Below are 14,998 nucleotides of genomic sequence, written 5' to 3' on the forward strand. Positions count from 1 at the left end.
CAATCATGTAAAGACTGAATGACCATGACTGTTGTAGACCAGAAGGGATATACAACATGCACTGCCTGCAGGCTGAAGCAATCATGTAAAGACTTACGCCTAGATTTAGAGTTTTGTCGGTAAAGACCCGCGTAGCTAACGCTGCTTTTTTTCCCAGCGCACCCTTAAGACAATGCTGGTATTTAGAGTTGTCTGGGTGGCTGCGTTAGGCTCAGAAAAGGGAGCGTTGAGCATAATTTAGCTCCATTTCAACCCTCAATACCAGCGTTGCTTACGGTAGCGGTAAGCTGGCAAAATGTGCTCGTGCACGATATCCCCATAGGAAACAATGGGGCTGAGCTGACCGAAAAAAAAACCTAACACCTGCAAAAAAGTAGTGTTCAGCTCCTAACGCAGCCCCATTGTTTCCTATGGGGAAACACTCTCTAAGTCTGCACCTAACACCCTAACATGAACCCCGAGTCTAAACACCCCTAACCTTACACTTATTAACCCCTAATCTGCCAGCCCCTCTATTGCTGACACCTGCATTATATTATTAACCCCTAATCTTCCGACCGGACACCGCCGCCACCTACATTATCCCTATGAACTCCTAATCTGCTGCCCCTAACATCGCCGACACTTACATTATATTTATTAACCCCTAATCTGCCCTCCCTAACATCGCCGCCGCCACCTACCTACAATTATTAACCCCTAATCTCCCGTCCGCAACATTACCGCTACTATAATAAATTTATTAACCCCTAAACCTAAGTCTAACCCTAACACCCCCCTAACATAAATATAATTTAAATAAAACAAAATAATATTCCTATAATTAAATAAATTAATCCTATTTAAAACTAAATACTTACCTAGAAAATAAACCTTAATATAGCTACAATATAAATAATAATTACATTGTAGCTATTTTAGGATTTATATTTATTTTACAGGCAACTTTGTATTTATTTTAACTAGGTACAATAGCTATTAAATAGTTATTAACTATTTAATAGCTACCTAGTTAAAATAATTACAAAATTACCTGTAAAATAAATCCTAACCTAAGTTACAATTAAACCTAACACTACACTATCATTAAATTAATTAAATAAATTACCTACAATTAGCTAAACTATAATACAATTAAATAAACTAATCTATAATACAAAAAAAAAACACTAAATTACAAAAAATAAAAAAATATTACAAGAATTTTAATCTAATTACACCTAATCTAAGCCCCCTAATAAAATAAAAAAGCCCCCCAAAATAATAAAATTCCCTACCCTATTCTAAATTACAAAAGTAATCAGCTCTTTTACCAGCCCTTAAAAGGGCTTTTTGCGGGGCATTGCCCCAAAGTAATCAGCTCTTTTACCTGTAAAAGAAAATACAATACCCCCCCAACATTACAACCCACCACACACATACCCCTATTCTAACCCACCCAAACCCCCCTTAAAAAAACCTATCACTAACCCCCTGAAGATCTCCCTACCTTGAGTCGTCTTCACTCAGCCGAGCCGAAGTCTTCATCCAATCCGGCAGATGTGGTCCTCCATCCGGGCAAAGTCTTGATCCAAGCAGCAAAGAAGAGGTCCTCCATCCGGGCGATGTCTTCTTCCAAGCGGCATCTTCTATCTTCTGTCTTCCGGATCCATCGTCATCCCGCCGACGCGGAACATCCTTCTTCCCCGACGGACTAACGACGAATGAAGGTTCCTTTAAGGGGCGTCATCCAAGATGGCGTCCCTCGAATTCCGATTGGCTGATAGGATTCTATCAGCCAATCGGAATTAAGGTAGGAAAAATCTGATTGGCTGATTCAATCAGCCAATCAGATTGAAGTTCAATCCGATTGACTGATCCAATCAGCCAATCAGATTGAGCTCACATTCTATTGGCTGTTCCGATCAGCCAATAGAATGCGAGCTCAATCTGATTGGCTGATTGAATCAGCCAATCAGATTTTTCCTACCTTAATTCCGATTGGCTGATAGAATCCTATCAGCCAATCGGAATTCGAGGGACGCCATCTTGGATGACGTCATTTAAAGGAACCTTCATTCATCGTTAGTCCGTCAGGGAAGGAGGATGTTCCGCGTCGGCCGGAAAGAAGATGGATCCGGAAGACAGAAGATGCCGCTTGGAAGAAGACATCGCCCGGATGGAGGACCTCTTTTTTGCCGCTTGGATCAAGACTTCGCCCGGATGGAGGACCACATCACCCAGATTGGATGAAGACTTCGGCTCGGCTGAGTGAAGACGACTACGACTCAAGGTAGGGAGATCTTCAGGGGGTTAGTGATAGGTTTTTTTAAGGGGGGGGTTTGGGTGGGTTAGAATAGGGGTATGTGGGTGGTGGATTGTAATGTTGGGAGGGGTATTGTATTTTCTTTTACAGGTAAAAGAGCTGATTACTTTGGGGCAATGCCCCGCAAAAAGCCCTTTTAAGGGCTGGTAAAAGAGCTGGTTACTTTGTAATTTAGAATAGGGTAGGGAATTTTATTATTTTGGGGGTCTTTTTTATTTTATTAGGGGGCTTAGATTAGGTTTAATTAGATTAAAATTCTTGTAAAAATTTTTTATTTTTTTGTAATTTAGTGGGGTTTTTTTTGTATTATAGATTAGTTTATTTAATTGTATTTTAGTTTAGCTAATTGTAGGTAATTTATTTAATTAATTTAATGATAGTGTAGTGTTAGGTTTAATTGTAACTTAGGTTAGGATTTATTTTACAGGTAATTTTGTAATTATTTTGACTAGGTAGCTATTAAATAGTTAATAACTATTTAATAGCTATTGTACCTAGTTAAAATAAATACAAAGTTGCCTGTAAAATAAATATAAATCCTAAAATAGCTACAATGTAATTATTATTAGTTATATTGTAGCTATATTAGGGTTTATTTTATAGGTAAGTATTTAGTTTTAAATAGGAATAATGTATTTAATTATAGGAATATTATTTAGTTTAATTAAAATTATATTTAACTTAGGGGGGTGTTAGGGTTAGGGTTAGAGTTAGGTTTAGGGGTTAATAACTTTATTATAGTATCGGCGACATTGCGGGCGGGAGATTAGGGGTTAATAATTGTAGGTAGGTGGCGGCGATGTTAGGGAGGACAGATTAGGGGTTAATAAAATTTATTATAGTGTTTGCGAGACGGGAGTGCGGTGGTTTAGGGGTTAATACATTTATTACAGTGGTGGCGAGGTCCGGTCGGCAGATTAGGGGTTAATAAGTGTAGGTAGGTAGCGGTGACGTTGGGGGGGCAGATTAGGGGGTAATAAATATAATATAGGTGTCGGCGATGTTAGGGGCAGCAGATTAGGGGTTCATAGGGATAATGTAGGTTGCGGTTGTGTCCGGAGCGGCAGATAAGGGGTTAAAAAATTTTATTAGAGGGTTGGCGATGTGGGGGGGGGCTCGGTTTAGGGGTACATAGGTAGTTTATGGGTGTTAGTGTACTTTATAGCACAGTAGTTAGGAGCTTTATATTCCGGCGTTAGCCAATAAAGCTCTTAACTACTGACTTTTTTTTGCGGCTGGAGTCTTGTCGGTAGAGGGTCTACCGCTCAGTTGTTCCAAGACTCCAAATACCAGCGTTAGGCAAATCCCATTGAAAATATAGGATACGCAATTGACGTAAGGGGATCTGCGGTAGCCTGGTGTCGCGGAAAGAAAGTGAGCGGTAGACCCTTTCCTGCCTGACTCTAAATACCAGCGGGCGGCCAAAAGCAGCGTTAGGACCCCTTAACGCTGCTTTTGACGGCTAACGCCAAACTCTAAATCTAGCCGTAAATATCCACGACTGTTACTGTTGTAGTCCAGCAGATATATATATATATAAAACATGCACTGCCTGCAACCTAAAGCAATCATGTAAAGACTAAATATCCACATCTGTTACTGTTGTAGTACAGCAGATATATATATATAAAACATGCACTGCCTGCAACCTAAAGCAATCATGTAAATACTAAATATCCACATCTGTTACTGTTGTAGTACAGCAGATATATATAACATGCACTGCCTGCAATCTAAAGCAATCATGTAAAGACTAAATATCCATGACCATTATTACTGTAGCCTAGCAGGGATATATAACATGCACTGTCTGCTCACTAAACATGTGATCTATTTGTCAGTGTGGTTACCTGTACAATGCTGCTGCAGCCTGCGGATCTCAGCATGCAAGCCTTTTAATGTGTTGGCATGTTCCTGTTGCAGAAACAGTAGATTCTTCTGGGCGCTGTGCAACTGGTTCTCCAGGTTAGAAGTAGCCATTTTGATATCCACTAATTACACAGTCTATCTGAAAAACAGCAAGCAGATTGGTTTGCCATGGAACAGTATGATATGTATCTAAATATTTTTATTTCTAAAATATATTTATACAACTATATGAACACAGATATATACATATTTATTTATTTTTTTTCTTCATACATACACACTAGGCGATAAGACTGCCCAGAGGCAGTCTATTTAAAGAAAAACTACAAACCCTAAAGCTAAAAATTACACAAAATAAAAAATGTAAAATTACAAAAAAAAAATAAAGAAAGCTATCCAAAATAAAAAAATTAAACCTAAACTAATATCCCTAGAAAAAATCCCCCAAAAATAAAAACACCCCCTAATCTAATACTAAACTACCAATAGCCGCTAGAAGAGCTTTTGTAGGGCATTGCCCTAAGTTAAACACTAAATAAAAACCTAAACTACCCATTGCACCTAAAGGGGCATTTGTATGGGCATTGCCCTTAAAAGGGCATTCAGCTCTTTTACTGCCCCTAAAAGGGCAATCAGCTCTTTTACAGCCCAAAAAACCCTAATCTAAAAAAAAAATCCACCCAAAAAAATAAAAAAAAAAAGCCTAAGACTAAGCACCAAATAGGTACTCACTGTTCCTGAAGTCCGGCGGAGAAGGTCTTCTTCCAGATGGCTCCATCATCTTCTATCTTCATCCAGAAGGAAGGTGGCACAAAGCGGAGGTGCGGAACTGTCTTTTCCAATGCGTGCGTCAGCGGCAGTCCTCTGCGACGTGGAGGCTCCTCTTCATCCGATGTACACTGAAGATTGGTTGAAATTTTAAAATTAGCCAATAGGATTAGAGCTACAAAAATCCAATAAGATTTCAGTAGCTCTCATCCTATTGGCTGATTTCAAAATTTCAGCCAATAGGAATGCAGGGTACCCCAATAAATACGCCACTGAGGACTGCCGCCACTGAAGACCGCCGCCGCGGATCCGTGCATCGGGGAAGCCAGCTCCACGCCGCCTTCGCTTCGGATGAAGATAGAAGATGATGGAGCCCGCCTGGAAGAAGACCTCCGCTGGACTTCAACAACGATGAGTACCTATTTCGGGCTTAGTTTAAGGATTTATTTTTTTGGGGGGGTGAGGTTATTTTTAAGATTAGGAATTTAATGGGCTATAAAAGATTCGATTGCCCTTTTAAGGGCAATACCCATACAAATGGCCCTTTAGGTGCAATGGGTAGTTTAGTTTTATTTTAATGTTTAATTTAGGGCAATGCCCTACTAAATCTCTTTTAAGGGCTATTGGTAGTTTAGTATTAGATTAGGGGGTGTTTTTATTTTTGGGGGGATTTTTTTAGGGGTATTAGCTTAGGTTTAATTTGGGGGGGGGGGCTTTTTTATTTTCATAGGGATTAGGTTTAATTTGTTTTATCTTTTATAATTTTGCTTATTTTTCTGTAATTTTAGAGTTTATTATTTTTTGTAATTTAATGTTAGGTTTTATTATTTTAATTGTAACAGTATTGGGGTTAATTTAGGGGGTGTATTAGTTATTTGCATTGGGGGGGGGTTGGCGGTTTAGGGGTTAATAGGTTAGTTAGGTTTATTGTGATGTGGGTGTTGGTAGTTTAGGGGTTAATAGGTTAATTAGGTTTATTGCGATGTGGGGGTTTGGCAGTTTTAGGAGTTAATAGGTTAATTAGGTTTATCGTGATGTGGGGGTTCAGAGGTTAATAGGTTTATTGTGATGTGGGGTGTTGGCGGTTTAGGGGTTAATATTTTAATTATGTTACTTGCGGATTAGGGATTAATTACTTTATTATTTTGCAATGTGGGGGTTTGCGGTTTTGGTGTTTGTTAATACTTTGTGCGGGAGGTTAGTTTTTTTTGTTATACTTCATGTGTGCGATTAGTTTTTTTGTTATTTCGTGCGGCGGTTACGTGATTTTTAAATTTATTTCTTGCGGGCAGTTACGTGTTTTTTCGTTATTTCGTGTGGGCGGTGGCGTGTTTTTTTTTTAAGGCTTCAGGGTTTGCCTATGCTGCATCCAGGTGGATTCTGAAAATGGCAGGGTGGTGAAAGAATCCACCTGGATGCAGCAATTCTTTTGGCTGCGCGCGCAGCCAACATTCTTTTGGCTGCCTCGCGCAGCCAACATTCCTTTGAGGAAACGTGCGCAACTGGCAATGGAGGCGTTACAAACGCGATTATAGTATAGATATATATATTTATATACACACACACACTGTATATATTTTTTTAATAAAAATAAAAATATTAAAAGTATGTCTATTAAAAAAACATTTGAAACATTAAAATTGAATACAAATTATGTTGCATGCTCAAAAGTGTATATACAGTATAAATGTACATACATATTTACACATATAAACACAGAAATAATTATACTTTTTATTAAAAAGTATATATATATATATATATATATATATATATATATATATATATATATATATATATATTTGTGTGTGTGTGTGTGTAGTAGTGTTTTGTGATTTTACTTCAGGTCTCAAGTCAAGCTAAATATTCTAGCGCAATTTTAGCTTTCACTCAAGTTCAGCCTATAATTTTCAACTTGTAATATGAGCGCTATTTAACACGTTGCAATATCCATTGAAAGTATAGGTTGTTATATCAGAGCGGTCAGCCATGCTAACCCTCCTCAGGCAAATGAGATTTACCATGGATTTGTAATATCAAGTTGCAAGCTAATGTTAGCATCTGGCCCTGAATGGGTTATCTGCTATTCAATATACTTTCTTTTGCCCCCTTTTCATGTAATTTAGCTCTGAAAATTGTGTATTTTCTAATTCACAGAATTTAAAGAGACAGTGTACTGTAAAATTGTTTTTTTCAATGTTTTTCTAAAGACTTTTTATACCAGCAGCAAATATAAAATGCATGGACAATTGCTCCTTTATGTTTATTTTTTTTAATACAAAATAGCTGGTTCTGTTCTGACACTACAACCAATTAATATGTGCTGTGCTTGTAGGGAAGTCAGATATACTTATTTCATAACACTCTATACACACAAATACTTCCATATCTAATCTCTGTTTGTATACCAATACTTAAAGAGAGAGCAATATATATAATAGCATTGTATTACTTTTCTCTCCTACCCCCTACCCACCACTGGAAGTGTAATTTATTCTGCTGGCTATGTTTACATAGCTTTACTATAGCCAATATATGTGGGGATACCACAGGCAAAAGTAGCGATTTCAAATTCCAAAATAAAGGCAAATGAGCTATTTACAAAAGAATGAACTCTATACTAACATTATGGCTAGCCTTGTTGTCTGCATACTCAAGCCCATGTTGACTTCTCCATGAGACAAGTGGTTGGTAGAGTTTGGCTATTAAATAACAATTGCTGCTAACAAGATGTTAAAATGGCCTATCTTTCTATAGGCTAAACCAATCCAAATCGGAGCTCTACACGCAAGGTTTTTCAGAACTAGATACTAACTCATTACGAGTCAAATATAACTTTGTTATTAACAATGAATATATCTCACATTTGGGAGTTAAGTTATCTAACTCCATACCCAACCTAATTCTGAATAACTATAAGCCCCTCCTAACTGAACTGCATACTCTGACCAAGCAGTGGAACTATCGAAGTATCTCCTGGCTAGGCCGGGTCGCAGCCCTCAAAATGAGTTACCTCCCAAAATTGACATATGTCATGAGATGCCTCCCTATCAGGGTACCTAGATCCCTCCTCACCCAGTTTCAGGGTGCCTGCACCAAATACATTTGGCAGAACAAACCTCCACGAGTAGCTCACAAATTCCTGCAGTACCCCAAAATGCATGGGGGAGTGGCCTCCCCATCCATATCCAGGTATTATGAGGCAGCTATGCTAACACACATTACTCAATGGGGAGTAAAGGACTCCGATAGTAGATGGAGGTCGATTGAACAGGCCTCCCTACCCTTTAACCTCACCCTGAGGGACCTGATATGGACCCCTCCACATTGCCGGAGATCCTTAGGGATAGAGAATCAGATAATCCAAGAATGCCTAACTACCTGGGAGCAACTAAGACACTGCCCCCGGGTGGCTCCCCACCCTTCCCCCATCACTACATTAACTGGCCTTCTCTCTGGCCTTCAGGATTCTCACCCCTTGACGTGGCTGAGACTGGGCATCTCGAAAGTGGCAGATTTATGGCACTCTTCTCCCGGGGATTTGTTCATACCTTTAGCCCAAATAGGTGACTCATCACCCCCTCCGCCTTACATGCGATTTGAATATGTTAGGGTTCTCAGCTTTCTGACCAGCTGGGGATTTAAACCATCTCTAGCCAGGCCTTTAACCATCTGGGAAGCCAAGTGGCAACAGGGACTGAGGCTGGGCAAACCATTATCTTTCCATTACTCTATCATGGAGGGTGCGGTCCCTATAGATAAGGCACTGCACATCTCTAAATGGGAACAGAAACTTGAGTTCACTGTCCCTACCAAAGAATGGCACCGTACACTACTCCTCACAAACAAAACCCTTCATTGTATCACTATGCGCGAGACCTTTATTAAATTGCTTACACAATGGTATTTTGTGCCTACTAGATTAGCGGCAATTTTCCCTGAAACATCCCCGATCTGTTGGAGAGGCTGCAGCGGTGTAGGAGACATGACCCACATCTGGTGGTCTTGCCCTAAGTTGAGGCCCATCTGGGACAGGTGCTTCTTGACCTTGCTGCATATGGGTATTTCTCTCCCCCGCACCCCAGAAGTTGCCTTACTCCACGTGGGTACTTGCAAACTTCCCAGACACTATGCTTCATTGAGCATCTATCTCCTCTCAGCTATCAAACTTAACATAGCCAAAGCATGGAAAAGAATTAACCCCCCATCATGGTCTGACATATCCCAAACCATGGCCTATATCTACACCATGGAAAAGCCTATCTATTACTCCAAGGATAGAGTTGACTTCTTTGAACTAATTTGGGCAGAATGGAAGAATAGGATTGACACGACATGGCTCCCTAGCTTTGAGACTTAAGTCAGAGTATCTTAATTATGTAGAATCGGTACGCCATCCCACACCTTCTCAGATTTCACTAACGGCCATTGTAGGTTCATATCCGCTCCCTCATGACCCGCTTCCCCTCCCCCCCCCTCTCTCCCCTTGGATGAGCCCCCCCCCCCCTTTTTTTTTTCTTTTTTTTTTTTTTTTTCCTACCCCCTTTCACTCATCATAGACTCAAGTGAACAATCTTATTACTCCCTTATATCAGATACGGTGCTGTTTATGTTTTCAAGTTTTCTTGTCGCATGTTGTGTGATTACCTATGTATCCATTACTTTTGTTTTATCACTGGAATAGTACGCTTTGGTCGTACTAATGCTGTACCTGTTTATTTTATCTGAAAAACTAATAAAACATATATTTAAAAAAAAAAAAAAAAAAAAAAGATGTTAAAATGAAACTATAATCAAATGTAATTTTCATGATTCAGATAGGGCATTCATTTTAAAGAGACTTTCCAATTGACTTCCATTATCAAGTTGTGCAGAGTATGTGCAGGAGTGCAGTGTACACATGTACAGTTCCTTAGGCACTTTAGTTTCCAAAGTAAGCCCAAAATGTAGACCCTGATATCATGATACACCATAATATCACAAGATATTGTTATCTTCTTCTTTGCTCACCTACACTGAGATATGGTCTGATGTTTATAGAATCATGCAAATGTGTTTATAACAGGTATAGTCCACAGTGGTCTTAAAGGGACACTACAATAAAATGTGTTCTCCATAATGTGTTCCAAATAACTTTTTATACCTATTATAGAGTATTACGTGTATTGGAAACCTTTCCTTCATGTTTATTTAGTATTTTAAATAGTGTGTTTACTCAGTAAAACAATCACCTGTTGTTGAGTCTGGAGGCAAAGCAGATTGGTTATCTGTGTCCAAACACATAATAGTTAAGTACTGGAATGCTAGTTATGGCTGGGGGGTTAAATGAGCACAACCAGAAATCTCAGATTATATATATATATATATATATATATATATATATATATATATAAAAATCTCTCTCTTTCTGCTACCCAATGGGAGATTCATTGGTTCTATTGTCTTCTGTTTATATATCTTTTCGACAGAGAATATGTTTGCTATTCATATTTTCAGAAAAAGTGATGGTTTCTATAGGCAAAAGTGTCTAATTCAAATAACATAACAATAAATAAATATTGGATAGATCACACAGCAGCACTTATTGTGGAGACGATTATATTAACAAATGGCAACCTGGTTACAATATGGCCACATATATTATCTCTAGTGCGACCGTGAATATACATAATAAGTTTACCAGCTGAACTTGACATAGAACCCGAATGTTCAATATACATAATAAAAGCAATCCTAATATTACATTATACTGAATATTCTATACAGATTGATTTGCTACTTAATAACAAGGGTTAACGCATAAACAACTGAGTAGCGATAACACTACTGCTGATATTACTGACAATAAACGCTATTGATATCTGATATAGTGTGTGAAGATAACAGCACTAATACAGTAGCAATCTAACGGCAACAGAGTTGCGTATACTTAACATTGATACTATTATTTCCTGTGTAATTGTAAGCGTACCTACCTTGTCTAATAGCCGGATTCGGCAGAGAACACCGAGGATTAACACATTAATGGATTGATTATAACGCTATTATAAATAGCCAGATCTGGTACACAATATTAATGGTTAACCGAATAACAATTACTGGGTAGTTGTAACCCTATAATATTCACAATTTTCTATCAGAAATAGTGGAGATTACACAGTGGCACGTTGTACCATATAGATGTATTATTTTACTGCAACAACCTAATACACTTATAATAGCGCATATCATATTGACCCATAACCAGACCTATTTTCGTATATCTCATATAACAATTTTATTACTATTCAAGTTGTAATAGTGTTATCATTATTGGTAACATTCCTATATAGATATACTTCCTATATAGAATTACTCGGTACATTGTGGGTTAAGTACTGGCATGTATCGTATTTATGATTTTTGTATCATGAATTAATAGAGCCATTACTGGACAACATAATTAAAATCAATATATCCGCAATCGCAACTTGAACCAAGTTAACGGCCTGTAACTTCCAATAACTATACCAGTCAGGAATGTATACCTCCACATCTACTGTGAGCTAGCTGCTCATATTATTGTACTCGCCCACACAAAGCCACACTATAAGCTACGACAGAACTCTTTGGAATATATGTCTCGAATATACAGTGGATTAATATATTTTACAGTGGCCTAATCAAATATATACTATTTAAAAGCACCTGAAATTGTGGTAATGAACTACATCATCATTTGATACAATTCCACTTAAGTGCGAGAACACATTGCCATTATTGTAGAATATATCAACCACACAGATTATATTCTGTGCTCCACCTAGCCATTGTACCACAAACATATATTATATAATACTCCCACAAGTATTGCAATTCAACTGAACCTAATAACTTATTTTAGGCTTATGAAATTATAGGATTATATTGGTTGTAACCTTATAACCAATATTACACAAACTTACACCCAGGCTCTAATTGTCACATGTGATTTTAACTATTTGAGTGTGGTTTTTGTCAATTTTCGTTTCACATTTTAACATACTAATAAAAGTTATATTTTACCATTATCCGGTAAGCTAGGCCTTGAGTCTAGGCATCAGAGTGCTAAAGCGTGCATACTTTCCAGTGGAACAACTCTTGCTCCACTATCTTTTAGTATAGTTTAACTTATGCACAAGCACCTACCCACTGAAGTAATTTAAATAATAGTGTAAAAATTGAAATAACCATATATTCAATTTTCACTATATTAACATTTGAATTAAGTGGGGTTCTGCCATTAGTAGTGCCATTGTAAACCCCCTTTCTTTGTACAATATTATGGCTAGCCTTGTTGTCTGCATACTCAAGCCCATGTTGACTTCTCCATGAGACAAGTGGTTGGTAGAGTTTGGCTATTAAATAACAATTGCTGCTAACAAGATGTTAAAATGAAACTATAATCAAATGTAATTCTCATGATTCAGATAGGGCATTCATTTTAAAGAGACTTTCCAATTGACTTCCATTATCAAGTTGTGCAGAGTATGTGCAGGAGTGCAGTGTACACATGTACAGTTCCTTAGGCACTTTAGTTTCCAAAGTAAGCCCAAAATGTAGACCCTGATATCATGATACACCATAATATCACAAGATATTGTTATCTTCTTCTTTGCTCACCTACACTGAGATATGGTCTGATGTTTATAGAATCATGCAAATTTGTTTATAACAGGTATAGTCCACAGTGGTCTTAAAGGGACACTACAATAAAATGTGTTCTCCATAATGTGTTCCAAATAACTTTTTATACCTATTATAGAGTATTACGTGTATTGGAAACCTTTCCTTCATGTTTATTTAGTATTTTAAATAGTGTGTTTACTCAGTAAAACAATCACCTGTTGTTGAGTCTGGAGACAAAGCAGATTGGTTATCTGTGTCCAAACACATTGCATAATAGTTAAGTACTGGAATGCTAATTATGGCTGGGGGGTTAAATGAGCACAACCAGATATCTCAGATTATATATATATATATATATATATATATATATATATATATATATATATATATATATATATATATATATAAATCTCTCTCTTTCTGCTACCCAATGGGAGATTCATTGGTTCTATTGTCTTCTGTTTATATATCTTTTCGACAGAGAATATGTTTGCTATTCATATTTTCAGAAAAAGTGATGGTTTCTATAGGCAAAAGTGTCTAATTCAAATAACATAACAAAGGTAATGGAGTTGTGTGTAAATACACTCCAGCAGGTAAAATGGATTATCGGGAACACATTGAAGGGAAGAACATTTTAGAGTTCAATCTCCCTTTAAATAAAAAAAAAATGCTACAATATCCCTCGTGGACTACTGAAAAAAATCTAATTTCCACTCAGAACACGAATAAACAGATCACAGGGACAAAATGTATAAAAAAGTAAATCTCATTTTAGTAAAGAGTGAATGTCTTGCTCTAAGGCTGCAATATAAAGATGAATATATTTTACTATCCAGCTCCCAGGAGTGTTACAATAACTCATGTCTTATCCCAGCAATAATCAGTGGGAATGACTTTGTCAAGGTTAATCTATCCCAGCTGATAGAGTAAGAGAACGGTGAAATATTGATAGATGGTTTGAGAAGAAGGTGAAGTTACCTGCGGATAAACAAAATGGTTGGTTACCCACTCTCTGAATGAACATGGTAAGTAAATGTAAAATTCATCGCCTTAGGCAAGGAAAAAAAAAAAAAAAGGTTAGTTTATGTTCCTTCCCAAAGACTGCCATTTTGTGAAGGGAAATCAGGGCATATAATTACCAAAACCTACTTAGAAACATAGATATTGACGGCAGATAAGAGCCATAGGCTCAGCAAGTCTGCCCGACCTTACCTAACAGTATAAACGTATCTAGTTCGTAGGATAGCCTTATGCTTGTCCCATGCATTTTTAACCCCTTAATGACCACAGCACTTTTCCATTTTCTGTCCGTTTGGGACCAAGGCTATTTTTACATTTTTGCGGTGTTTGTGTTTAGCTGTAATTTTCCTCTTACTCATTTACTGTACCCACACATATTATATACCGTTTTTCTCGCCATTAAATGCACTTTCTAAAGATACCATTATTTTCATCATATCTTATAATTTACTATAAAAAAATTATAAAATATGAGGAAAAATGGAAAAAAAACACACTTTTTCTAACTTTGACCCCCAAAATCTGTTACATATCTACAACCACCAAAAAACACCCATGCTAAATAGTTTCTAAATTTTGTCCTGAGTTTAGAAATACCCAATGTTTACATGTTCTTTGCTTTTTTTGCAAGTTATAGGGCCATAAATACAAGTAGCACTTTGCTATTTCCAAACCATTTTTTTTCAAAATTAGCGCTAGTTACGTTAGAACACTAATATCTTTCAGGAATCCCTGAATATCCCTTGACATGTATATATATTATTTTAGTAGACATCCCAAAGTATTGATCTAGGTCAATTTTGGTATATTTCATACAACCATTTCACCGCCAAATGCGATCAAATACAAAAAAATCGTTCACTTTTTCACAAATTTTTTCACAAACTTTCAGTTTCTCACTGAAATTATTTACAAACAGCTTGTGCAATTATGGCATAAATGGTTGTAAATTCTTCTCTGGGATCCCCTTTGTTCAGAAATAGCAGACATATATGGCTTTGGCGTTGCTTTTTGGTAATTAGAAGGCCGCTAAATGCCACTGCGCACCACACGTGTATTATGCCCAGCAGTTAAGGGGTTAATTAGGGAGCTTTTAGGGAGCTTGCAAGGTTAATTTTAGCTTTAGTGTAGTGTAGTAGACGACCCCAAGTATTGATCTATGCCCATTTTGGTATATTTCATGCCACCATTTCACCGCCAAATGCGATCAAATTAAAAAAAAACGTAAAATGTTTCACAATTTTAGGTTTCTCACTGAAATCATTTATAAACAGCTTGTGCAATTATGGCACAAATGGTTGTAAATGCTTCTCTGGGATCCCCTTTGTTCAGAAATAGCAGACATATATGACTTTGGCGTTGCTTTCTGGTAATTAGAAGGCCGCT

At 37.3% G+C, this 14,998-nt stretch overlaps 1 protein-coding gene across 5 annotated transcripts in view; it reads right to left on the reverse strand.

Moving 5' to 3' along the window:
* Positions 1-14,998, reverse strand: part of CCDC92 (coiled-coil domain containing 92) — a 161,311-nt gene that overhangs the window by 44,022 nt on the left and 102,291 nt on the right. For 3 of the 5 annotated variants that reach the window (XM_053701820.1, XM_053701821.1, XM_053701822.1), the window contains one exon: positions 4,156-4,313. In XM_053701820.1, coding sequence (XP_053557795.1) covers positions 4,156-4,285 — 130 coding nt within the window. In that variant the 5' untranslated portion in view covers positions 4,286-4,313. The remainder of the gene's footprint in view (positions 1-4,155; positions 4,314-14,998) is intronic. The other 2 variants (XM_053701824.1, XM_053701823.1) reach the window with 1 other exon arrangement.

The sequence above is a fragment of the Bombina bombina genome, chromosome 2 (assembly GCF_027579735.1).
Source record: "Bombina bombina isolate aBomBom1 chromosome 2, aBomBom1.pri, whole genome shotgun sequence".
Taxonomy (NCBI): domain Eukaryota; kingdom Metazoa; phylum Chordata; class Amphibia; order Anura; family Bombinatoridae; genus Bombina; species Bombina bombina.